The sequence below is a fragment of the Grammomys surdaster genome, unplaced genomic scaffold (genome assembly GCF_004785775.1).
Source record: "Grammomys surdaster isolate TR1022 unplaced genomic scaffold, NIH_TR_1.0 278, whole genome shotgun sequence".
NCBI classification, from domain to species: domain Eukaryota; kingdom Metazoa; phylum Chordata; class Mammalia; order Rodentia; family Muridae; genus Grammomys; species Grammomys surdaster.
Genome location: NW_021604719.1, coordinates 10,086,066 through 10,113,295, shown reverse-complemented (window position 1 = coordinate 10,113,295; position 27,230 = coordinate 10,086,066). Strand labels below are relative to the sequence as shown.

The following is a 27,230-nucleotide window of genomic DNA, read 5'->3' as shown; positions in this document are numbered from 1 at the left end:
AGAGAGGGAGGGAAGAAGGGAGGGAGGGAGGGAGAGAGAGAACACTAGCTATTTCAAATTTAATTTTAGTGACATTTTATTAGACCAAAACATTCTCCTGAATTCACACTTCAAACTGTAGTGTTTTAAAATAACACTATCCAGGCTCTAAGACACTTATGTCCTCATTGTGGGACATCTGAGAGATAAGAAAACTACAGAGAAAACTATTGTGTGTACTTCTAGCATCACAGCTGTTGTAAATGTCTCCTCCTCTAGCCTCAGGTAGCCCAGGCTGACCTGGAATTTGCTATCTCCAAGGATGATGTGGATAAACGTGGGATGATGTTCGTGCCTCTACCTTCCAAGCATTGAGATTACAGGCGTGTGCTGTCTCACGCAGCTTGTGGGATACTGAGGCTCTAACCCAGGGCTTTGTACTTGCTAGGCAAGCATTCTGCTACCCAAGTATCTCTTGCAATTTTTAAAACACTGTTTTTATATTTTCAGAGTTTGGTTCAGACTTTCAACGTGGTTTTGCAACATGAGATTTTTAAGGGGGGGAAGTTGTTTTGGGTTAAAAAAAAATGCAATGAGAATTTCTCCAGGTCACTCATTTTCCTAAGCGTAATTCATAAGATTGTTGGGGGGGAAAATCCTACAGCTACACCTCACAGCCCAGTCTGAGGTACTTTTGTTTCGCAGGGCAGAACTCTATCTGGTCCCTGTTCATGGCCTGTGTTAAGGGCTTCCCAGAAAACTGTGGCTAAGGCCACGGAGTCAGCACCCGCACAACATGCCTCTCCTTAAGGTTTTCCTGGACACTGAATCCTACGATTCCCAAAAAGCGAAAAGTAGTCATCTCGAGAAACTTGATGCAACACGCCCAGAACTCCCCGGAGCTCGACACCCAGGTTCCAAAAGAGCCTTGTCAGAGTTCTGCTCTCTACGCACTGCGGCGCCGCTAAGCTTACTCTGCTCTGCGCCTCCCACACCAAGCCGCTCCCTCTGAGCCCCCAATTCCGGCCACGGTTTTGAACTTGGGAGGAGCGCGCCCCAGGTCCCCGCCCTGCCCGGATCCACCACTCTCCCTACCCGGACCGCGCAGGCGCAGGCGGCTAAGAGTCCGGTCACGGTCCCAAAGCCTAAGGTTGCGCCCGTGCCATCGTCTCTTCTTCCACCGCGCACCATGAGCCCAGGTCCCCGTCTGTTGCTGCCCGCGATGCTCTTCCTGGGGCTCGGAGCTCTCGTGTCTTCTTCGGGGTCCTCGGGCGTCCGAAAGCGAGGTCCCTTGGTGACGGACAAGGTGATCCAGCGGCTACAGCAACTTCTCCTCCGGCGGGCCAGGCACTCGGGCGCTTGGACCGCTGCGGCAGGGCTGGAGAGAAGGGGCTCCTGAAGTGGGGTGGGAGGGAGGACTGGCGGGGACTTGAGGGGTACTGACTGGGACTGCAGGGAGCTGGGGGTGGGAGCTGAAGGAGGGACTAACTGGGATTTGAGACTGCCTGGTACTGAGGTGGGGGGGCTTAGAGGTGACCACGCGGCAGGCGGGAGGAGACTTCAGTGAACGGTGCGCTCCCACCATTCAGGGGCTACTGGGCTAACTCTCGCCATCCCCAGCGCCCGATGTCCGGACTTGTCACCTGGGCCGGTACGACGACGTGAACAGCTTGGGAGCTGGGACAAGCTCGCTGTGCCCGCAGGGCCTTTCTTCTAGAAGGGAAGTTGCTGGAGTACTTCCTTGGCGTGGCCTGGATGTGGAACAAAGCGGGAAGAATGTAGAGGGAAGGGACAAGCTGAGGAAGGGAGGCCCAGCTGCCTGCTTAGGACGTGGCCCGCTGGGAAGAGCCGGGGTCCCTGCGGAGAGAACTGTCCTCTTCTCCTGTGTAGGAACTGTCACCCTCCAAGAGGAAAGGGTACCATTTAAAACCTTGTGGCAGGCCTAGGTGGAGTCCTAGTCAGCCAGTACTCTGACTCTTAAGGGAGGCATGTGGGGGAATCCCCAGGAACTTTTAATCCTTACAGTTTCTACTGCTGAAGTTCCATTTCAGTCTGTTTTACCAGAGGATAAACAGAAAAGATGCTGGGAGAAAGGGAGGGAGGGACTACTGTGGAGGTGGGGGGAGAGGGGGATAATGACCACTTCTAGGGGGAAAAAATTCTAGCAGTCTGGGAGTGGGATGGAAACAGCAGAAAGTGGTCTTAATGACTGGTCCAGGTTGCCACTGGAAATGATAGCTCAGGAGTAATAGAAGGTTTAAATCCTCTATGGCAGGCTCAGCCAAAGAGCCAGCAAGGAGAGGGAAGTGAGCCCAGCTATCCAGCCACTGTCCTGAGACCAGAAAGAAAGCCAGCATGATTACAGTAACATCCATCCTCAGACAGCCCCTTGAACTCTTAGGTATCTAAGCTGAAAGACTAAGTTGGCGCAAGCCACAGAGCGAAAGCAAGTTTGGTCTGCAGATATTATTTCAGATAAAACCACAAAGTTCATACAACTATGAAATATCCAAGGAATTGAGCCTAGTATAAGGATGGGTGCCATTTAAAACTACCTGACCGAGGAGGAAAAAGACAACTAGGGACAGGCTTGGGTGCCAAAGGTCGCTTGTGCAAAGGTTTCCATGGGAAAGTCATACTTGTCTCAGAGCACACCTAAAGGGCAGTTTGTCTTTGGGCAGGACTGAGGGCAGAATGACCTAAGATGGGGTTAGCTGGTGGAACGGAAAGGCTCTGAACAGCCTTAAAAGGCTTTGTTAGGCGTGTGGCCATTGAAGCCATCATTCTTAGGACTCAGGTGTCCTCCCCGCCAAGGCAGTGTTCCCCATCTTCCTAATGCTGCAATCCTTTAACACAGTTCCTCATGTGGTAGTAACCCCCAACCATAAAATTACCTTCATTGCTCTTTCATAACTGTAATTTTGCTTCTGTTATAAATTGGAATGTCAACGTTTGATGCAGGATATCTGATATATCTGTGATAAGGGGGTTGCAACCTACAGGTTGAGAACCATTGCGCTAAGGGAAGTGGCTGGAGGGGTTTGCACATGGAAATGACTTAATTTTGTATATGCTTTTAAGAAATTCCTGTGGTCACTTTGGAGGGTGAACTGAAAGGCCATTCATTCGGGGCTCCGTGCCAGACTCTAGATGGTGGGTTGGATAGGGGCAGGAATCTTGGGGATGAGGAACAGGAATTTGAAGAAGATATTGAAGGCATAACTAACAGGATTCACTGATGGGTTAGTTGAAAGGGGGAATAGGGTAGTTAGATAAAGGGAATGATGATGCCCAAGTAGATGGAAATTTCAGATTATCAATGAATCATTCTTTAATCTATGTCCCCAGTTATGCTGGAAATGTTTCACCCAGAGAACTTTTAAACTATATCGATAATTAACTCAGAGCAAGTCGTTGACAGTCTTTGCAGTCTCTGGTGCAGCCTGAGAATAGCAGAGAGCCTAGAAAGAAACAGTGGCGGCAGGTGAAAGGGTGGGGCATCCTGACTCAGTGTAGAGCTCAGAACACTGTTGCTTCGCCCTCAGAGCTGGCAACAAAGTTTCTTCTTTTTCACCAAGCCTACTACTAAGTTCTGACTGCCAGAGGTGTAGGTGAGCCTCTCAAAGATCTGCTTTGGTGGGACTCTTGAGTTACTTAATGTGTTACAACAATTCAATATGATGGAAAATAGAGACATTACGGAAATGTAGGTCAACAGCCTTTGACTCTCTCCCACAGTCCTTTCTTTCCCTATGGCTTTATTTAAAGCTAGGAACCTGTAAATAAGAGGCCTGGGGTGCTGCTCCACCACACACAGTGGGGATCCTGCCTCTATTTCCGTGCAGCCTCCTGCCCCACTATTGCTCTGGGTCACAGACTCAGTATCCATTCTCCAGTAAATGCCATAGGTCCCATACATAAGCCAGCACAGAGCACATAAAAATCAACAATGCCCTCTTTCCCATGTTAGCCATGTCAGGATGAGGTGGTGGCCACGAGACTTTCGGCAAGTTTATCTATTGTGTGAGACTCTTTCTTCTTCTGTAGAAAGTAAACAGAAACAATGTTTCCAGTATTATGTGTCAATTTGGAGGCAGTGTGTGTGTGTCTCTCTGCATATAATATGGATTTTTGGCAGATTAAGTGTGATAAAGCAGGTAAGGGTTTAGTTTGTGGTCCCGTGCTGTGTTTGTCCGTGAATCCTAGTGTGACACCTTAAGTTTGGAAGCAGCTGTCACTCATCTTACGGGTGAGGAATCTAGCTCAATTTTAGCTTACTGAAAGTTCCATGGCCAATTCGTTGGATCATCTGAAGCCCGATGTCTTCTTTGGTGAATCTGACAGTAGATAGACACAGATAGTATAGGATCTGTTTGATCAGGCTTTCAAACCCCACATCCCTCCTCTACCCCCTCAAGCCTTCAGTGCCCTGTAATTTTCAAATAACTTTCAGAGGCAGCCTCTGGGGGAAGGAGGGTGTTAGCTATGCCTACCCACTAAGTATGGTGTAGAAACCAAATACCATCTTTCTCAAGGACCCACTCCCATTTCTCCCCAGGGCCTCCATCCTTTCCCATGATGCTCTTTCTGATTTGCCTTAGGAAGCCCAGCTTCCCATTAAAAAAAAAAAACAACATCATTTGTAAGTGTGATTTCTATTTTACAGGGATAGGAGCTTTGTAGTCCTTCCCTGTCCAGCTTGGACTGTGTTCCCAAGGGTCTTTGGCAAAGTCAGAGACAAGTGTCATGGAAGGAGGGGTTTGCCTGACACCTAATCTTCCCTTCTGTGGGGTGACATTGAAACACCCAGCATTTTTTTTGCTCGTTTGCTTCCCTTCTTTCTGTTGCCTGGCAAAGCAGGAACCTACAAGCATAGCATTTGGAACTGGCAGCAGCTCCCTGCTCTAGCCAGGAATAAGGCTTCCCTGATGCTCAGCACCTAGAACACCGGTCCTGCCTGACTGCCTTGACTTCAGGAAGTCCTGTCAAGTGAGGAATATGGCCACTCTTGTCCCTGGGCTTGTTGCCCCACTTTTTAGCCTGCCTCCCACTCCTCCAGGGTGCCATCTCCCAGTCCTTCCTGACATCTAGGACTGCATATACTGTGTTCTTGGGCACAGCTCCCATGTAGTCTTGTACCCACTGTGGTTATTGTTTGCTTTTCTTTGTTCTTTTAATTTTTATTTTGACACCTGTAACTTGCTGGCCAGGACCTCACACAGGTCCCTGTGTCTGCCTCCCACCGAGCCCACTTTAGTCTACCTCTTATATGTGCTACCCTTAGGACGGTTTGTTCAGGGACATCGCTTTGTATGCGGGTATTAAATAACTATTCGTTGGCTAAACGAGATTGGACTTTGTCATTTCCATTAGCGTTGGGAACATTCTGGTGCGTTTCTTTAGACTGTCCTCACGGAGCTGAAGGGCATGGCAATTGGGAGAAAAGTTTCAGAGATAGGTAAGCTGAGCTGTGTGCACAAATGGGATTTTTTTTCTTTCTCTCTCTCTTTTTTTTTTTTTTTATTGCAGAGGATACTGGGTGGCAGGTTCTTTTTCTTGTCTCCTTCAGCTACCTTCTTTTGTTGCTTTCTAAGAATTTACTCCCTTAGTTTACAAGTCGGGAAGGCTTTGCAAGCCTTTATCTTACAGGCTGTCTCTTTAAAATTACACCCCTGGTTTTCTTAGGGGGCTGAAAATACACCCCTGGTTCAGTAGCAGCTCTTGCTGCTGAGTACATTCCTTTGTCCTCTGGGCATGGAAACCCCGTGGAGAAACCACTTTCCACTGCCAGACTCCCATGTGCTGAGGCAGCCTTTTGTCCCCAAGCCACCCTGGTGGTTCTTCTCTTCTGCCATGCCTCACGCCAAGAGCCGAGACTTCGATGCTTCCAGTAAAGCTCTTGTATGTAAATGATGATAGAACAGTGGCTGTTTTGGCCATGTGGAAATGGAAATGCCACAGAAAGCACTAAATATCACATCAGCCCATGACAGGCCTTCAGAGATATTGGCAGAAGCGCTTGCCTTGAGCTGAGTTTGACAGTCTTTACCTAGTGATTTTTCTAGATTGCAAGGCATCTTTTTTCTTTGACAACCCTTCTTATATGTTTTAAAGCCATCCCTTGAATGTCTTTTTTTACCCATTCAAACAGTAAATTGGTTCGTATAATCTAAACTCGCTAATAGAATGCCCTTTGACTCTGTGGCCTTTTCAAGCCTCCTGTCTCCAAGTCATCAGAACATAGTGATTTGTGAAGCAAAATGTGTATAATTTCATTCCAGGTGAAACAGTTCTCAAAAAGAAACGCCAAGAGAACTTTTAAGGTTTAATCGGAAAAAAAAAATGTGACTTGTACTTCTAGCCATGTTATCTTTCTTTTGTTCTAAGATGACAGGGAATGAACAAATTTTACCTGGGTGACAGTGGGAACAGGACACCTGAATCCAATGTTGAAGTTTATAGGGTAGTATCTTTGTGAGTAGCCAATGTTGGCTGGCCTGCTGGGAATCTGGTGTCTTGCTGCTCTTGGACGTGAGTGGCAAATCTTCCCAAGGACTGCTGTTGTGTTTCATGGTCCTTGGCCACTCCCTTGACAGCAGATGTCTACTGAAAATTCATCACCAGTTTGTCAGCTCCTCTCAACATTTTTTTCTCCTGCCAATAGTAAAGAGCATTGCTTCTTTAAAGAACAGTACCCTGCTCCCTCTTCCTCCACAAAGCAGGAAAGTGGGGAGCACAGAACTGTGGTTTTCTAGGGCTTGATGGAAGTCATGTATAAACTCACTCTGGCCATACTGAATCAAGCTTCAAACTCAAGTACCTAGTACACCACTTCACCCATAGGTGGTGCTCAATAAATGTTTGTTGAATGAATATTTGGGAATGAACTGCTCCTACAGTGTTGTTTCTACAACTCTCACTGGCCTCATGCTTCAAAACTATCAGAACACACTGATAGGCTGCCTTTCCTGTGGGGGCCAATTTTCAGATTTAACTTTGATTTAGCTCAGATTTCTGTCTCTTTCAAGTGGTGACCTTCTATTGTGCATCTCAATTACCCACAGGTCTTCTTTGATGTGAGGATTGGAGACAAAGATGTGGGTAGAATTGTGATTGGCCTCTTTGGAAATGTTGTACCCAAGACGGTGGAAAACTTCGTGGCTCTGGCAACAGGAGAGGTCTGTCCCAGCCTTACTACCTTTAACTGTGAACAAGTATGGATCTTCTTTAAGACAAGATACAAAGATATCCTCTGGAGAAATAAGAATTAATATATCAGATGATTGTGTGACATCTTAGACTTTTGTTTTCTTATAATTGCTTAAGCATTCAGTGTCTTGAGGCTTCTAGAAATGGAGAGAAAAACATTAAGTGAAAATATAGTTTGCTCTTTTTCTACTTATTCCTATTGATAGTTGATTCCTATAGTTCAATTATTTTGGCCAGTTCATGCTAGACTTTCTCCAGTACATAATTGCTAGAACCTAGTCAAGTTCTGTAGCTGTTTTGTTCCATTTTTCTCATTTTCAGATAAACACTGTTCATCTTTGTGAGTTGTTTCCTCTTGTGCATTCACTTGAACCCATCTCTTTAGAAAGGCTACGGGTACAAGGGAAGCATCTTCCACCGCGTCATCAAGGACTTCATGATTCAAGGAGGGGACTTCACAGCTAGAGACGGCACTGGAGGTGACGCAGTCTTTGCCTTTCTCCCTTCCCATTTGCCAAGCTGAAGTCAAAGCATTAGAGCTGAGGCCATGCACACTTTGAAGACTGAGTTATGGTTGTCTTAAAAATACAAAGGGCTAGGAGTATAACTCAGTGGTGTAGCACTTGCCCAGCATGCATAAGGCCTTGGGTTCCATCTCTAGTACCCCACAGCAAGAAAAAGGACTTGCAAAAGAGGCACAGGGAGTGGGGGGGGGGGGCTGGAGAGATGGCTTAGTGGTTAAGAGCACCAACGGCTCTGCCCGAGGTCCTGAGTTCAATTCCTAGCAGCCACATGGTGGCTCACAACCATCTATAATGGGATCTGATGCCCTCTTCTGGAGTGTCTGAAGACAGCTACAGTGTACTCATACATACATAAAAAGTGGTGCAGGATATGAAGTGCAGGGTGGAGAAGAGAAATACACTAAGGTTTCGTGGGGATGAGGTTTGCAGAGAACCATGAATAGAACCTAGCTGCTTCTGCAACTCCTGACCTCAGGGAAGCGCAGCTGTCTCTAGCACCCGTGGCTGCCCTCTGGCCCCGCTTTCTTACCAGAGTCCAGCAGGAATAGTGGCAGCTTTACTTTGCCCTCTCTTCTGTTCTTATTTTCTTCTTTACCTTCCCTGCTCAGTGTGTGAATGTGTGTGGGGGTGGGTTGGAGGATCTTAGGTTAAATTTTTCTGAGTTTGGAAGAGAGAGCATTTTGAAACATTTAGCTTAGATCTCTCTGAGCAGAGCCATTCTCCAGGTCACCTCCCATGTTCTAGACTAACAGCTCTAGACTTCTTGGATTTGGCTTCCATTTCTGGTATTTCTAGCTGAGCCAGGGTTTTGAGGTTGGCAATCACTGGGCAGACAGACAGACAGACAGACAGATAGGAGAAGTGGGCAAGACAGGCCCTTGGGGGTGCTGGAACATGAGACGGGTGTTTCTCACAGTCCACACTGCTGCTGTGGGGAAAGGGCTCCCGCTGTGGCTACTAACTTGCTAGAACTCCAGGACACAGCAGTTCCTAGTTTCGAACATCCTGTGTCCTCCGGTCTCTGAGGTTACACCTATTACTTACACACTAGCTGCTATTCTTGGTGCTTAGGCAAGAAAAAGCTGTGGGCTTAGAGTCAGAAAGATGTTGCAATTTTGCTCTGCTAGAGTTTTGTAACTCTCCCAGCAAAAGCCAGGACTGAGAAGGCCTGTTCTGTGGGATCTATGTGGGGTCAAACTAGTGTATGTACTCACTGCTTGGTTATCTGGTTGGGTGCTGAGATGCGAGTGACCTAGGACCAAATTCACCTGGGCATACAGCAGAGGTAGAGCCACCAGGATGGCTCAGACACCTTTCTACCCTGCTTTCAGAGGCCTTCTCCCCTTCCAATTGAAATCACTGACCCATTTGGTCAAATTCTGTCTTGAGGCCATGAGGACTTTCATCCTGTGCCATGTTAAGGGCCTTCTCTGGTTCAGACCCTGGCATCTGTTTCCTTCAGGGGTCAGATTTGTTGTACAGATTCCCTTCTTGCCTTTGTCCATTCTCAATCCTGTCACCTGTGGGATTCTGATTACATGAAAGATTGACATTTCTCTGAAGAGTTTGCTTTTACATCTACTGTCATCCCTCCTTTTGTCTCACCCAGGCATGAGCATTTATGGTGAGACATTTCCTGATGAGAACTTCAAACTGAAGCACTATGGCATTGGTTGGGTCAGCATGGCAAATGCTGGACCGGACACCAACGGGTCCCAGTTCTTCATCACCTTGACCAAGCCCACCTGGTTGGATGGCAAACACGTTGTATTTGGAAAAGTCCTGGATGGGATGGTAATTTGAAATATCTTTTTTCTCTCTCTCTCTTACAAAGCTTTATATTTATGATTAATAAATCAGTGATTCGGTGAATCTTCAAATGTGTTCTTAGATACCCATTATATGATGGGTAGTTTTTGAAGGTGAATGAACTATATATGGCATAGTATTTCAATTGCTAAAGGCAATAAAGCAGACATGGAAGAAGTTAAGTACTTCAGTTAATTTAAGAAACATAACCAAATAAACCAAGAAATAATATGCATTCAGTGAAATATTATTTGGTATTAAAACATAACATTTAAATGCATGCTATAGCATGTATATATGTATGCATATGATCTATCTATCATCTATTTACAAACATTTTGAAATCTTATCAAGTCACAAAAAGACAAATAGTGTGTGAGTTTAATTATATGAGGTATTTAGAGTAGTCAATTCATAGAGATAGAAAGAAGATTGACAGTTGTCAGGGATAAAGGAGCTATTTAATGAATACAGAGTTTAGTTTTGCAAGTTGACAACACTTCTAGTAGCATGCAATGTAGACATTACTGAGCTATATACACATTTTGTGACTTTTTTGGGGAAGACATGGACAAACATCTATTCACCCCAGATGGAGCACTGATAACAGGCCAGTGGAGTGACTCTACTGAAATACAACTTGGCAAAACAGTGTGTTTACTGAGGTTTCTTATAGGAGTCTAGGTGAGGGTTTACTTACAGTAGCATGGATGACTCAAAGGCCACTATGTCACTTAAAAGCCCATCCTAACATGGGTGACTACTCAAAAAAGTTAAAACCTTGGAGTTTTCTGCATAGCCTGCCAGCAGTTCAACTGTCCAGAGAGTTTCCTCTGCCTGTAACAGTCGTTATTCCTTGTATAACTTGGGAGAGGTGATTTGTGAATCTTGTAAATTTCAGGAACTTTCTGAGATTTGTGAATTGTTTACTCCCGAGTCTTAAGAAGGCTTCCTTTAGAATACAAATGTGGAGGATATTGCTACACAATAGTCCTTAAAATAGATTGATAACAATTTTTTATGTTTTTTTTTCTTACCACAACTAAAATATCAGTCTGCAGGCAGTGCATAACTCCAATCCTAACACACTCAGGGCAGAGGCAAGCAAATCTCTGGGTTTGGGGCCAGCCTGGTCTGCATAGTGAGTCCCAGGCTAGACAGAAATATATAATGATATCCTGTCTCTTAAATAAAATAAAATAAAATAAAAATATTATAGCCAAGTGTGGTGGCACATGACTGTAACGCCAATACTGAAAAAGCAGAGACAGGAGCATTGTGATTTCAAGACTAGCTATGCTATATAGAAAGTTCTAAGTCAGCCTAAGCTAAAACCAAGATTTGTCTCAATAATAAATCATGATCAAACAAAAAATCCTGAACTCATGTGACACAGTCCACATACTAAGTTACATATAAAGACACATGTTATAGTAATCAGAAACAATATCAAGTGGACCCAGATCTACATTTCTAGTTATTCATTGAAAAATAACAACGATATCTAATTCATAACCCATTTCTAAAAATCCTCAGTCTTCTCACCTCTCAGGATTTCTTCTATAGCTGCCCAGAACCACTCTCAGCCATTTCCAAGTATCCAGCTATCTTGGTTAGCTTCTCTGTTGCTATGAGAAAACACTGACCAAGAACAACTGGGAGAGGAAAAGATTTGCCTGCTGAGACACTTATAAACAAAATTGTGGAAAAAAAGAGTTATTTGCTTTACACTTCCACATTCCTGTTTGTCACTGAAGGAAGTCAGGACAGGAACTCAAACATGGAAGGGGCCTGGAGGCAGGAGCTAGTGCAGAGGCCATGGATGGGTGCTGCTTACTGCCTTGCTCCACATGGCTTGCTCAGCCTGCTTTTTTTTTTCTTGTTTTTTTTAAGATCCCAATACCACCAGCCTAGGGATGGCACCACCCACAATGGGCTGGGCCCTCCCCCATCAATCACTAATTAAGAAAAGCCCTACAGGCTAGCCTATAGCCCATTCTTATGGAAGACTTTTTTCAGTTGAAGCGCTTTAGTGACTCTAGCTTGTGTCAAGTTGGCATAAAACTAGCCAGCATAGGATTCATCTGGCTTCTAGGTTACAGTCCGTCATTCAGATATGTCAGGGTAGGAACTCAAGGGAGGAACATGGAGGCAAGAGCTGAAGCAGAGGCCATGGAGGAGTGCTGCTTACTGTCTTGCTTGATATGGCTTGTTCACCTGCTTCTCATAGCATCCAGGATCACCTGCCAAAGGGTGGCCTTCTCATATCAATCAACAGTGAAGAAAATGTCTCACAGTCATGGCCACAGATAGAAGGAGTTCCTCAGTTGAAGTTTCCTTTCCCCAGGTGACTAGTTTGTGCCAGGTTGACACACACAGAACAACACCCCAACCCTGGCTTTCCTTCACCCTTTGATGTTTCCCTGGGATTCATTTGCATGTGAGTTGCTTTCTGTCATCTGAGTTTACACAGCATCTCACTAATTCCTGTTCTCTCACATGTTTCTACTGCTGTCCTGATTCCACCCAACCGAAGGCCAGGAACTGAGACACTCTGGAGAACTCATCAGAAATGGCTTTCTAGGTCACAGTGTCCTCTGTCCTTCAGTGTGAATGTTAGGACACATGGCCCTGAGAAGCTGTCCAGAGCTCCTGCCATTTGGGATTGAATTATACCCATGGCAGATGTAACTGCTAGACAACTGGTTTATGTCATCTGTCAAGAAGTGAAGCCAGGGCCTGGGCTACTCTTTCTGGCCTGCCCTGGCATGCCTAGACTAGGGTAGGGATAGAGATAAAACTGATCCCAAGCTCATGCTAAGAATCATAATGGGTTATAGCAGTTAAATAGAAATATCTTTTATTAGAGCTATGTACATATAAAACTAGCTAAGTCTTTTTCAAATATTAAAAAAATGGGGAAATGTGTATTATTTGAGTTTCTGAGAAATAAGAGACTTTATCCTGAGTGGATATATAATATATATGTATATGTATATATCATGCACATATATAATACTATAGTTTATATATATACATGTATGTATGTATGTATGTATGTATGTTTGAGTTGTATTATATATATTACATATATATGTGTATGTAAAATCCCAGGATAATCTCCTAGGTGCCCCACTCATGGTTGCATTGTTTTGAAGACGGATAGTAGCAAATAGAAGAGTGCTGGGGTTATGTGCAAGGCAGTACTCCTCTGCTCGCATGGCTTTTATAACGATAAAATGTTTGTCCTAGGGCTGGGGCTGAATCCCCATTGGTAGAGTGCTTACTGAGCATACAGGAAGTGCAGAGTGTGATCTGCCATGCCACTTAAACCAGTGTGGTGGTACACAACAGCCATCTCAGCATTTGGGAGGTGGAAGCAGGACTGGTCATCTTTAGTGATGTAGAGAGTTCTAGGCCAGCCTGATACCCAAGGCCCTGTCTCAAAAGAGCAATAACAACACCGCCCATTTGTACTTCTGGAACTGGACTGGTTATTTCTGTGAATTGTCATAGCTGCTGACCCCAGATGAACCACAGGTTTGTTTTTCTCTTCCCAGACTGTGGTTCATTCCATAGAACTTCAAGCAACAGGCGACCATGACCGTCCACTTACCGACTGCACCATCGTCAACAGTGGCAAGATAGATGTGAAAACACCCTTTGTGGTTGAGGTCCCTGACTGGTGACAGAAATGGCGGAAAACAGGGAACACACTGGCTGGTCCATGTGTGCATCTGTGATCTACTAGCTGTCTTTTGACTCTTGAGTTACTTAAAGTTGTAGTTAAAATTTTTTCTCTTTTAATTTTCCAGTCTAGACTTCAATGAAGATTTAAAAATCAACCACACAGCCAGATGTCTCAACAAGCACCTGTCATCCCAGTATTTGGGAGGTGCAGGCAGGAGGAGCAGGGGTTCAAGGCCAGCCTTGGCTACATAGTGAGTTTGAGGCTAGCCTTCTCTGTGTTCAAAAAAATCATACCAACAACAATAAAAATCAATCAAAGTCTTGCTCAGGTACTTTAAATTTAACAACATATCCTTCTTTTCTAGTGGTGCTAGTTTCAAATCAGAAAACTTTGCATTGGCTATTTATATTTAGGAACATGGTCTTCTGTTTGTTTAATTTCACACAGTTCCTTGTGATCTCCATTTGGGTGACCAGAGGGTTTGTTTGAGGAAGGTGACTGTAATGAGGCTTAGCATTTTCTTTTCAAATAATTCTTGTTCAGGTAAAGGGAAATGTGAGTAGTATCATATGCTGTATATCACAGCATTCTGGGCCTTGATGTTCTTTATATTAAATACTTTGTAAATGAATTGACTTTTTTTTGCAAGACGTTCATTTTTTAAAAAATTTTTATGTGATGAATGTTTTGTCTGCATGTATGTCTGTGCACTATGTGTGTGAAGTGCCCATAAAGTTGACAAGAGTTACTAGACCCTCCCCTACCTTCACTCCCCTGCCTGGTACTAAATTTACAGACAGTTGTGAGCTTCTATATGTGTGTCAGAAATTGACCTTGGGTCCGTTGGAAGAGCACCAGAGATGGGGAGGCCAAGAATCTACAACCAAACATATAAGCTGATCATTCACCAAATTTCACTCAACATGTAGGCCAGTCGTTCTCAACCTTCTTAATGCTGTGACCCTTTAATACAGTTCATCAGCCATAAAATCATTTTCATTGCTACTTCTCAACTATAATTTTGCTACTATTATGAATTATAATGTAAATATCTGATATCCAGTATATCCAATATGAGATGATTGCCCCCCCCCAAAAAAGGGGTTGTGATCCACAGACTGAGAACCACTGATTTAGACTGTCATCTTGAGTCCAGTTGCTATGGGATCTTGGTAGTGTGAGTCAAGATTTGGGCTGTATTTAAATGAAATGGGACAGTGAAGGCTTCTTAGGGCTGTGTGACATCTTTGGCTATATAGCAGAGGCCAAGCTCTGGTTAGATGGGGAGAAAATCATGCCAGGCAGTGAAGAGTCAAAAGAAGTTTCTCGCCTGGCAGTGGTGGCTCACGCCTTTAATCCCAGCACTTGGGAGGCAGAGGCAGGAGGATTTCTGAGTTCAAGGCCAGCCTGATCTACAGAGTGAGTTCAAGGACAGCCAAGGCTACACAGAGAAACCCTGTCTTGAAAAGCCAAAAAAAAAAAGTTTCTCTTTCATCATTTCAACAAGAAAACTGTCTCAACAAGAGATGGGAAGAGAGATGGCTCAGCTGTTGAAAACACTTGTTCTTCAGAGAATCCAGGTTGATTCCCAGTGGGTACACATTTACAACTGTCTATAACTCCAGTTCCAGGAGCTCTAACACCCACTTCTGGTTTCTATAGGCTCTAGGCATGCATATGATGCACACACTTACATGCAGGCAAAACACACATAAATCTAAAAAAGAAAAAAAAAGGACTAAACAAGAATAAGAAGGCACTGTCTTAGTTACGGTTTTACTACTGTCAACAGATAGACACCTTGACCAAGGCATTTAATTGGGGCTGGCTTACAGGTTCAGAGGTCCAGTCCATTATCATCAAGGTGGGAGCAAGGCAGCATCCAGGCAGGCATGGTGCAGGAGAAGCTGAGAGTTCTACATCTTCATCTGAAGGCTGCTAGCAGAATACTAGCTTCCAGGCAGCTAGGATGAGGGTCTTAAAGCCCACACCCACAGTGACATACTTCCTCCAACAAGGCCACACCTTCTAATAGTGCCACTCCCTGGGCTGAGCATATACAAACCATCACAGGCATCCTGGCTGCTGCTAGTGGTATTGAAAACTACGATGTGCACGGGAAATGGTTTGTTGTTGAGTTTGTTTGGTTGGTTGGTTGGTTGGTTGGTTTTTTACCACAAATATTTATTGTTGGGCTTTGCTACGACAGACGGTGTCAGATCTTAGTTTGACTTTTGGGATACGACAACAGACAAAGAAATGGATCTCGTGCAGTTGACATTCTAGTGGAGAAGAGTGAAGGCCAACAAGCCTAAAGCGAGATCAGGGAGATGACATGAGTGTTGCTAGGGTTGGGTGGGAAACCCCCTTAGAGTAGCTTCCTAGGAGTCTCTAGAGGGATCAAGTTTGCACAAAGATGTGAAGAAAGTGGGAGGTGACCAAGGCAGATGGCCCCGCATTAGTTACTTTTCTATTGTTGTGATAAAACAACCCAACCAAGGTGACTCATAGAAGGAAAGGTTTATTTGGGCTTATATTTGCAGAGATGAGTCCATCTGCATCACATCAGGGAAGTGTAGCAGCAGGCAGACAAGCAACTGGAGGAGCAAGCTCAGAGCTCACATATTAAACTTCAAGCAAGAAGCTGAGAAAGTGAACTGGGGCTGTCACCTAGCTCTTAAACCTCAAAGCCTTCTTCCAGCAAGGCCACACCCCAAAAGCACCATCATCTGGGGACCAAGTGTTCAAGTATCAGAAGCCTATGCGGGGCATTCTTAATCAAACCAACACAGACCACCTAGGTAGAAGAAAAAATGCAGAACCAGAGAATGCAGGGTGCTTGGGATGAGCGTGAGTGGAGACTGCAGACAGTGACGGGGGATGCTGGGAGAAGAGTAGGAGCAGAGGGGCTGAGAACCAGTAAAGGTGAGTCCAATAAACACCAGAGGCTGAGATGCAAGGCCCGGTGGCTTAGTGCTTGTTCTGGTTAGGTTAATGTCAAGTTAACACAAACTAGAGTCATCAGAGAGGAGGGAACCTCAACTGAGAAAAAGCCTCTATAACACTGGGCTGTGGGCAGGCCCTTGAGACATTTTCTTAATTAGTGATTGATGGGGAAGGGCCCAGTTCACTGTGGTCTGGACTGGTGGTCCTGGGTTCTATACGAGAGCAAGCTGAGTAAGCCATAAGGAGCAAGCCAGTTAGGCAGCACTCTTCCTTGGCCTCTGCATCAGCTCCTGCCTCCAGGTTCCTGCCCTGTTTGAGTTCTTGTTCTGACTTCCTTTGATGGTGAACACCATACGGAAGTGTAAGTCAACTAACATGCTCCCCAACTTGGTTTTCAGTTGTAGTGTTTTATTGAAGCAGTAGAAACCCTAACTAAGACCTGGCTCAATGGATGGTTCAGGTCTGGGAGTTGGACCTCAGTTATATTAATCAATCTCAGCCATGGGGCATCATCTGGAGAACAGGAAAAGAGCAGCTGCCTCTGTGTAATGGATACAATGTAGTAAGACTGAGATGAAATTATCAGGGAAAGAGCCATGCCCAAAAGGAAAAAAGATGGATTCCTACGTGCAATGTAAATGCAAAAAGGAGGGATTATTTGGGGTGAGGAGGAAGAGAAAAGAACAAAGAAAGGCAATGGAGGGGGAATAAGAGCATAAATATATGTGCATATGTATAATATAAATATATATTACTATATATTATATAAGTATATGTTATAATACATTACATACATATATGTGTGTATATGTCTGAATATATATATATATATATATATATATATATATATATATATATTATATGCAAGTGTCATACAATGAAACCCATTGCTTTGTATGCTTATTTTTAAAGGTTAATGATGAAAAGGAGAAGATATGTGTTCCTAAAGCTCTCCCGTAGCTTCTGTGTCCAGTTATGTCTTCTTCAATTCATCCCTCCTTCTCACCACCAAGCCAATACATCACTTTTTTGCTTAAGCCAGGACAAATTGATTTCCTTTGACACACAACCTCAACTCTTTGTCTAACAGAGCAATATTGAAAACATTTTTGTGCACAAAGGCTTAGAAATAACTAAAAGAAAACACTGGAAGTAACTTTAATCCTCAAATGTTCATAAAGTATATATCATATAACAAAATAGCATCATTCATTAAGACTGGTATGGATGGTGGGCTTATCTTTTTTACTTTTGAAATGGGGCATCATGCATCTAAGACTAGTCTTGAACTTGTTATCCAGCTGAAGATGACCTTGAACTTCTGATCCTCAAGCTTCCACTTCCCAAATACTGAGATCATAGATCTACATGAGGTTTACCTAGTGTTAGACCCCTTAGCGAATGTTAGGCAAGCAGTCTACCAACTAAGCTACATGGCAAGCCCCTTATTGGTGGTTTTTAAGAGCAGAAATCCCGATTAGCAAGGATGAGTCTGTGGGTAAGAGCATCTGCTGCCAATCCTAGAGACCTGTATTCCATCTGCTTGTACCCACACAATAGAAGAAGAGAACTGATCTTCACAAGTTATGGATATATCCTCTGACCTCCAAACATATGCTATAGCATGTGCCTCTGCTCTGCCCCCAACACAATAAATAAATGCAATAAGAAGTAAAACTTTTGTATGTAGTATGATCCCCAATTATGTAACTACTGCTGCTTAAAGCAAACAGAACAAGATGTCGCTTTACACAGTGGATGTGAGCAGTGGGTGTGAACAGTGGGAGGGTTTTCACTCTCATTTCTTGTATACTTCCTACTTTGTTCAGGTTTCCAATTATTCCTTAGGGTGCACTTAATGTTGGTAATAACAAGACTCCTATATTTTAAATAAAGGCAACAAGAGGAAATTGAAAACAAATTTATGGAGGCGAAAGTGCCTGCAGCCTCTAGCATCAGGAAGCACATAAGCTACAGTGATCCTGTGCAGAAGGATGTATACCTTGGCCCGTATCTGTCATCTAGGTTTTAATCAGTATGAATGGAAACCACATCTCTCCAGTGACAAGGGGAAAGTAGTCCATCTTAGAGATAATGAATTACGAGAGACCTGGCAGTAAATCACCACATCTTTGTACCAGATGACCAATGAGCTAATGTCACCCTGTTCTATCCAAAGGAGCTTATTTCTTATTTGTGGAGGGGCCAGGCTCCATCCTGAAACACCAGCAAGCTGATCACTAGGAAAGTAGTAACTGGCTTTTTGAATAAACTACACTAGTGTGTGTGCATGTGAGTATGTTTGTGCATGTACGAGTGTGTGTGTGTGTGTGTGTGTGTGTATGTGTGTGTGTATGTGCAGACCTTGGGAGTCAGTTTTCTCATTCCACCATGTGTGTTCTGTGCGTGGAACTCAGGTCATCAGGAACCTTATTGGCCAAGCCATCTCTTGCTTTTTATAGTCTAGCATGTTTTGCAACATTTTTTTTTTTAGAAGTAAACACTTCATTAGTTTGTTGATCCTGATGATAAAAGGGCATATGTGTAGCTGGAGGGGGGATAGACTCAGAGGGAAATTACACTGGACACCATTACCAAGCCCAAGTTATTACAGTTTAGTCTAGAATCACTTTAACAATTTAAAACATTTTGGCATCTTAGCTACAATCTGCTTCACTCTCTCGAACAGTGCTAGTTAGTAATTTTCTGGATCATCAGCTAAGTGCTTGGTTAAATTTATTCTTGGGTCACATTAGTTGGAATGACAGTTTTGGGGATTATCAATTACTTCATTTTTGGTGAATTCTTAGATATTTGAATAAAAGTCAACCCACCTCATTTCTCAGATCAGCCGTTTTGAGTTACCCAAAAGCAAAAACATGGCCGGGCTTTTATAAGGAGCTTGGCTTTGTTTTTCAACATTCTTATAATTCAGACAGGCAAAGCAATCTTTGATCTAGGAGGTTTAGAAATTCAAATACCCCTCAAGGCACTTTTGTGTTTTCCAACTTAAGGAAGAGTGAAAACAGTATTTTGTGATGGAAAATTTTGGTGCCACTAAGTACAGAACAGCTTTTACTTAATTCTGTAGTTCAGTTCATGGAGATTTTGGCTAAGAGCAGGCTTTAGCTGTGATACAACGTAGCCCCAAACTTGCTAGTGAAAAGCCAGCGCGGCAGATAAACAGCTGTAACTAATCCAGAATCAGGGTGGCTAGGCAGAGAAGTAGCGGCAGGAAAATGTCTATGTGATAAATATTAGAAGACAAAGCAAAATGCGTCTCAAAACCCAGCAGCCACAGCTTTCTCCTGGCACTGTTTCAATCGGGATGCTTGGGAGACATGAAGGACCCAATATGTCCAACATACAAACATCCCTTTCAGTGTAGGACCCAATATGTCCAACATACAAACATCCCTTTCAGTGTAGGATGCAATATGTCCAACATATAAACATCCCTTTCAGTGTAGGACCCAGTATGTCCAACATACAAACACCCCTTTCAGTGTAGGACCCAATATGTCCAACATACAAACATCCCTTTTAGTACCTACTTGGGGGAGGGGGAGAATTTTGTTTGACACTCTGGTAGCTAGTTCTCATCCATGTTCACAGTGTATAGGTTTTGACTGTGGTGACAGGGACACAAGTTACCAAAGTTCAGAGCTTGTTGTCTGCCCCTCTATCCTCATTATGGGTTCCAGACAAGCACGTGGATACAGATGAGGCATCCTGTTTGTTTGGTACAGAAGGCTTTGCTGAGCCTGGTCCCAGTGAGTACATTTGCAGTCCACTGCTCCTTCCTGGAAAATGCCTGCTCTGAGGGTTGGAAGGCATGCTTCTTGAAGCCCACTTCCTGGGATGTCCTTGTGAATGTAGATGCTGTAGTATTGGGCTGCCCCCCTTGATTGGAAAATGACCCTTCCTGTTTACACCACCCTGTTTTTAAGGGGAGCCATTCTGGCCAGCCCATGTTAGAAAGGAAGAACACAAGTGATTATCTGGTGACCCATTCCTGAGGATTCTGAGGAATCAGTAAGCATCTACATTCACTAGCTTCCCGAGGAAGGAGGGACTCTGTTCTTGGTGCACCCAGGACCTTTAAACTTACTGTCCCCTAAGTAAGTTATCCTATGCTCCATTCATTAGGCAGGGTTTGTCATTTGAAAACTCAAGTTCTTCCACCTAATCTTGAAGGATGGATCTGTTTCTTATGATGTCAGGAACTGTACTGTGACCAACACCCATGAAAACAGAAATGAAGCCTGGTCAGCCACATCAGGGAAACCTGATTTGATTTAACCCTTAAGTCCTCTACCACTCCTGACCTCCCTCAGGACACACTGCGGCTCCTGAGGAAGCCTTGCCTAGATCACTTAGCGTGAGTTTTAACCACTCACTTTTTGGGAGGTGCCTATCCCTTCCCCGGACTGGAAGCTTCTCTTTGGCAAGTAGATCGCATCTAATCTGTGCCCCCAGGGAGTGTTTTATACCTACCTTCAACTCAATAGATATAATCAAAATCATATACCAAAGAATAAGCCTGAATGTTTACCATGGGGTTTAAAAATTGCCACACATCGGCAGTCAACTTTCAACTGTTAGTTGAACGTTTCTTTTACACTCCTTATTGATTCCTTTTTAAAAACCACTATTTTCAAAGATTATAAAACAAAACAAAATAAATCCCAACCTTTTTTTATTTTCTGAGTTGAAGCCTGAAGGCATAACAGATGATGCTTGGCGAGCATCAACAGTGACAGCTTCATTTCTGTTCTCAGGGGTGTTGGTCACAGTACAGGGACACCTTGGTGGTGGGGGCTGTAAATGTCTGCAGCAAGCAGCCCATCGTGTGACACGCTGCTGCCAGCCCGCAGCAGGGTGGCATCCTTCACAGCCTCTCAACGTCATATCCCATAGCAGTCTATTTTTTAAAAAAGCAGCCAAAGCAATATTTTAAGAATATTTTTAGATAAAGATTATGGATGTTATTCGAAATTGTGAATTGCTTGCTAATGCTTGTAAATTGACCGTAAGTTTTTCTTTCTTTCTTTCTTTCTTTCTTTCTTTCTTTCTTTCTTTTCTTTTCTTTTCTTTTCTTTTCTTTTCTTTTTTTTTTAAACAGAAATTCCGATTTTGGGCTGAGGAGATGACTCCATGGGTAATACAGCTTGCTATGCAAGCATGAGGACTTTGGTTTAGATCCCCAGAACCTGTGTACGCGCGTGGGGAATGGCTGCATGTGCCTATACCTTAGTCTGGAGATGGGGTGGAGACAGGAAGATTGCTGGCCAGCTAGCCTAGCTGAAAAGTAGCAAGCTCTAGGTTTAGTGAGTGTGGTGGGTTGTTCTGATGCTGCTTGTATTCTAATACTACTACTGGTCCTTCAAGACGGTCCACAAGCAGACCATCATACTCAAGTGATGCCATGTGAACCTTCTCCCCAACTTAACTGGTCAATAAAAGGCTAGAACCTGTGATTGGCTGATGGAAGGGAAAGGTGGGACTGGATGCTCAAGGGGGGAAGGGGGGAAAGGTAGAGGAAGAAGAAACAGCCATGGACCAGAACTGAGTGCCCAAGAGAAATAGCAAGTAACATAGGGCCTTACAGCTGGAGACTGTTAGTCTACTCCCAGATCTGCCCGATCTAGTTATATGGCTTATAATCAAAATACCTGGATTATGTGTATTTTATATGGGTTTACTAAGATTGAAAAACTCAGCAACAAGTGAGAGACCCTGTCTGAAGTGGATTAGGTAGAACATGATAGAACAGGACAGCTGATATCCTCTCCTGGTCTCCCCATGCATGCACGAATACATATATTCATACAAACACACGCAGACATTTCACATGTATGGGTACATGTACACATACACACACACGTTTTAAAAACTTTCCTGTCTAACAAATACATGTTCTCAGGAACTTGGTCATACCTCCTGTGAAGAGCCCATTGTTGGTTTTCCAGTATAAAGTTACAGCCAGCCTCCTAACCAGCACATCCTGATGGCTTAGTCAGTGGGGGTTGATCCTTGTCCTCACTGGCCACCACGCTAACATGAGAAGCCATGAAGCTCTCTCCTAACTGGGCTCAGATCTCTGAGGCATCTGTTCACTTCCCATGCTGTGCTGGGTCAACAAGAGGCAGTGGGTCTCCCTTCCAGCCTGTACTTGGCAGGAGATTTCTGACCTCCCAAGTCTAGATTGTGTTCACATCAGTTTCTCTGGGCACTACTCATACTTTGCCACTACAAAGTGGTTATTCAGCAGACAACGTCACACTATTTTGTAAGGCCCACAAGGGCTAGGATTCTACTTTGTTGAAATCTACGTCCAGAAGAACAGCAAGCATTCAGAAAGACAAAGAGGACAAGGAGAAATGCCTATGATAAGCAGGTACACAAGTTCATGTAAAACGTGATCATTTGGCAAGAGGATGTTCTCTCATCTTTTACCATACTTAAAGTACCTTATCGTCTGAGTGTGGTGGTGCACAATCATAACCATAGCCCTCAGAAAGATGGGAAGTTCAAGGCCTGCCTGGGATACACAGTCAGTCTAAGCAAGGTGAAGAGAGCTAACTGGACTCTGTCTCAAAACAAGCAAACAAACAAACAAAAACAAAAAAACCCTCCTCAGCTGGCTGTGGTGCCAAATGCCTTTCATCCCAGCACTTAGGGGACAGAGGATACAGATCTTTGTGAATTGGAGGCCAGCCTGGTTGATATATCAAGTTCCAGAACAGCTAGGACTACATAATGAGCCTGTCTCAAAAGCAAACAAAACTAACTACACACACATTTAAATAAATCTAGTATTTTAACAGTTTGGTTCCTATCCCAGTAACGTGCTGAGGAGTTGGGCCTTGTGCTGGAGACTTTCAGCTATCCCAGTAGTTGACTCTATGTCCACTCAATGTTGCCTACAAGTGTGAAGATGTCTCACTTTCAAGTTAAAATGAATTTAAATTTAAAACCTGCTAGAGATCATCTCGTTTTAAACAGAAACAGTTAGAAATGCCCAGGACTGTGCTTCCTGAGCCTCACAGCACATCAGGATTCAGGGTCACTTTAGGTCTGAGCCATTTTCTAGAGTTCCACAGACCTGTCCATGTGTGTTGGGATTCTGTGTTTCCTCAAAAATAAGTGGGTGCTGCTTGTATAAACTGCACTTCAGAAGCCACTGAGAGCATCACGATGTGGTGTGGAGGCACCACGGTGGACTCTGTGATCCGTGGTGGGGAGTCGCTGCGTAGTCTTCCACATGTGCAAAAGAAACACCGGAAATAGCAGGGTTGGCACAGGGAACTGGAAAGCCATGGAGAGCAGGAGAAGGGCTATGCATCTCCAGTAAGACTCGGTAGCTCATCCTGTAGCCACAGTCATTGTAGCCCTCCAGAGGCAGAAGTGGGAGGGCCATAGTTTCAAGGCCAGATTGGATTACATAGCAAGAGCCAGTCTGAACAGAAGACACACACAATCCAGAGTTCTAACATGGTAAAGACAAAGCTGACTGGAAAGTGGGACTGGCCTGAGCTCTGCAGAATAAAATTATAAATTGGTGGCCCGAGTCAAGCTGTTTCTTCCTCTAGCTTGACCTTCATAATGGTGGCATAAGACAGTAACACATGACTGAGTACTGGTGTGGTAAGGTTTCAAAGGCACCATCTATGACCAGGACTTACTCAGAGGCTGCCAGCCCAAACTGCATGCTTACTTGTTACTACTTTGAAACTCTGATTTTCAACTATAATTATGTGTAGCAAGATGCCGTCTAAAACAGAAGGCAATGGACTAAGCATGGAAAACTCTAGTCCTACAACAGGCATGGGAGAAGCTCTGGGGTGTCCAAGTGAAATGGACGTCAGGGTTAGGAACAAGACAGGCTGCTGGCAGACAAGAAGGCAAGAGTGGTTCATATTTGCAGGTCAGATTTACAAACATGCTTTGACATTCCTTTTAGTAAGTTAAATCTGTCCCAGTAGCTATATTCTCCTCCTCTTCCCACAAAAATATATTCTGATTTACTATAAAAATTCTGGATGTCATGAGGTATCTGCGGAGACAGAAAACAAATGTTGTAGACACTTCAGTTTGGAATTTGTGTCTGCTGCTTCCCCGAGTTTCCCAGATTAACTCAAAATCTACAATTATCAGCAAAGATGATGTTGACTTGTAGAGAGCGACAGACTGAACTTTGTCCCCAATGCAGCACAGTGGAAGACACTCTTTAGTAAATGGTTGACAATTCATGAAACAGGAATTATATCTTCATTCTTTAGAGGGCTATCACAGTGTCTTAGTATACTGGAGGATCTCAAATGTACTTCACCGAATGAATGGATAACAAAGTAAATACAGAACTTCCTCCAGAATGTATAACCACATTGAATGAGAATGTTCCTCAAATCCGTCAATTACCCTTGAGATTTCTTTCAGAGTCTGTTCCTATGGCCACATACAACATCCTGACATGAATTAGTGTGCTTTTGGATAGTGGATTCTAAAGGAGTTATGAAAGTAAATTTAACACATTGCTTAGCCAGGTGCAATGACAGGTGTCTGCAGTTTTAGCTAATCAAAAGGCTGAGGCAGGAGAATCATTTGAGCCCAAGAATTCAAGACCAGCAGGGGCAACAGAGCAGATTATCACAAAGACACACGAAGAGAGTGGAGTAAGAGTTTGAGATGTAAGGAGGAGTGAACAGAAGAGACAAGAGAAGAAAAGGGGGGAGAGAAATTCCTCAAGATGCTATAGTTATAGGTCAGAAGGCCTCAGAGTGCACCAAAAAAACACAGATAACTTCTTTGCTCTTAAGTGCCCAGTATAACAAGATAGAATGATTCTATTACTGACGACACAACACACATTGATTACAAGACACTGAGAAATCAAACTGAAACTGATCTGGAAACTTCCTCTCTGCTGTTGAGCTTTTATAGTACCCAAGGTACTATGTAGGTAGGCCTCTGGGTAAGAGGTAATCAATGGTCCAGTATGTTATAATACTGACTTGCTAGGCAAGTAGTACCTACTGATGAAATGGTGACATGACCATAATGGGGGTGACTGATCATTTTGTGATTGGATTTGAAGCCTGCTCTACAGGAAGGAACTAAAAAGTTCCTGGCTCAGGTCCAGGCCTATGGAGGAGAAATTATCATTTTTCTAAATGGACATATCATCAACCTGACTTCTAAATATTTACAATAATTACAATCTATAGATTAATGCTGCTCTCAACCATTGTCAAAGAAGCTTCAGCTTGCAGTGGGCAGTGGTCAACAGAGAGACCCATAGCTGGCCAAAGCGCTCCGAATAAATGACGATAGAGTGCTCAGCTATAAATGTGACATTTACATCAACCTAGTCGCCCCCAAAGCTCAGGAAATGTCGTAAAAGAAAGGGCAGAAGGAATATAAGATAATGTGTGTTCTGGAGGAATGTAGGATGCTGTGTGTTCTGGAGGAATGTAGGATGCTGTGTGCTCTGGTCATGACGTAGCTGTCACAGCAGCTGAAAGGGAAGGAGTCATTTTTCCTTGGGTGTGTGGCTGTTGGTGGGCTGCTCATGATACGGTGGATGACCCCTGTCTGATTTTGCTTGCTATTGCTGTGAAAAAGTCCATGACCAACTTAGGGAGAAGAGGGTTTATGTAGGTTACACATCTCAATCACAATCTATCATTGGGAGATGTCAAGGCAGAAACACAAGAGAGCAGAAGGTGAAGCAGAGACCATAGAACAGTGCTTTCTGGATTGCTCATCACGGCCCACTCAACTGGCTTTCCTACTCAACCCAGCACCACCTGCCCAGGGGTGGCTCTGCCCATAGTGGACTAGACCTTCTCACAACAATCATTAATCAAGAGAAAACCTCACAGTTATGCCCACAGTACAATCTGACGGAGACAATTCCTCAACTGAGCTTTCCCTCTTCCTAGGAGACTAGTTTTGTCAAGTTGGCAGATACCAACGAGCAGATTTTGACACACAGGTTCACACAGGCAGCATTAGTTAGAATCAGTGGGTTAACAGAGGGTGCACATGTAGGCATTGAGGTCTGAGAGGAGTAGGAAGAGGGACTGGCTTATATACACTAATGATACATTGCATATGTGTAGGGAATTGTCAGAAGTATTTTAAAGAGATGCTAAAGGTAATTCATAGTCTCTAACAGTGCTTCCAAACACCATGTATCAGTTGTGTGTTTCTAACCCCTCAGATGGGATGGCCCAGGCTAACTCAGAATCCTAAACGGCTCTGATACACGGCTCTAGCCGACAATCTTAGAATTTTGAATCCAGTTTGAATTTTAGCGGTTTCCAGGACTGTGAGGGCAGCAAGGATGTGTTGGAACTCCTGCACCCACGGCAGAGAGCACCAAGGGCGTACTCTGCCCGTACTCACACAGAGTGCCACTTGCCCCAGACCTCCTTCACACTGTTCCCCATCGAGGCAAAGGACACACAATGAAATCAATCATTCTGATCATTGTCAGTGCTGTGCGTTGAGCACATCCATGTCGTACAGCCATCCTTCTCCAGAACTCTCATCTTCTCCAAAGAAACCTGTGCTACGCTAATTCCCCATGCCCTCTTCCTCCAGCCCAGGCACACCCACCAATAGATTCTGCCGTCTGGGAATCTGACTACTCTAAATATTGTGCGTAAATGGAATCATACAGTATTTGTTCTTTCATGACTAGCTTATTAAGCTTATGTCTTCAAGGTTCATCCATACAGCACACTTAAGAACTCATTTTTCACCCATTCCTCTACTGATGGGTACTCAGGTCATCTCTCCTTTGGGCTACATTGTACATAATTCTGTAAACACAGATACACAAATGCCATCTTCAGGTGCTACTGCCCTCATTTCTAGAATCACTGAGTCATATGGAAATTCTATGTAAATTTTATAGAATTGTTATCCTAGTTCCCTCAGAGATGCAATACACAATGATAGCAGCTTCTTTACATCTTTTATGGACTCCTTCACAGTAGCCATCCTTGGGAGTATGCCAGAATCAACAAGGTACTGAAGTGGCCAAAGTTATCAAGGTACTG

The 27,230-nt window shown here is 43.9% G+C and overlaps 1 protein-coding gene across 1 annotated transcript; it reads left to right on the top strand.

The window, feature by feature from the left end:
* Positions 1-1,092: 1,092 nt before the first annotated feature.
* On the top strand, positions 1,093-13,847 carry Ppic (peptidylprolyl isomerase C). The gene is made up of 5 exons (XM_028777199.1): positions 1,093-1,285; positions 7,044-7,157; positions 7,574-7,667; positions 9,322-9,506; positions 13,082-13,847. Exons 1-5 carry the CDS (start codon positions 1,169-1,171, stop codon positions 13,208-13,210), a joined length of 639 nt encoding a protein of 212 aa, XP_028633032.1. The 5' UTR covers positions 1,093-1,168; the 3' UTR covers positions 13,211-13,847.
* Positions 13,848-27,230: the final 13,383 nt, after the last annotated feature.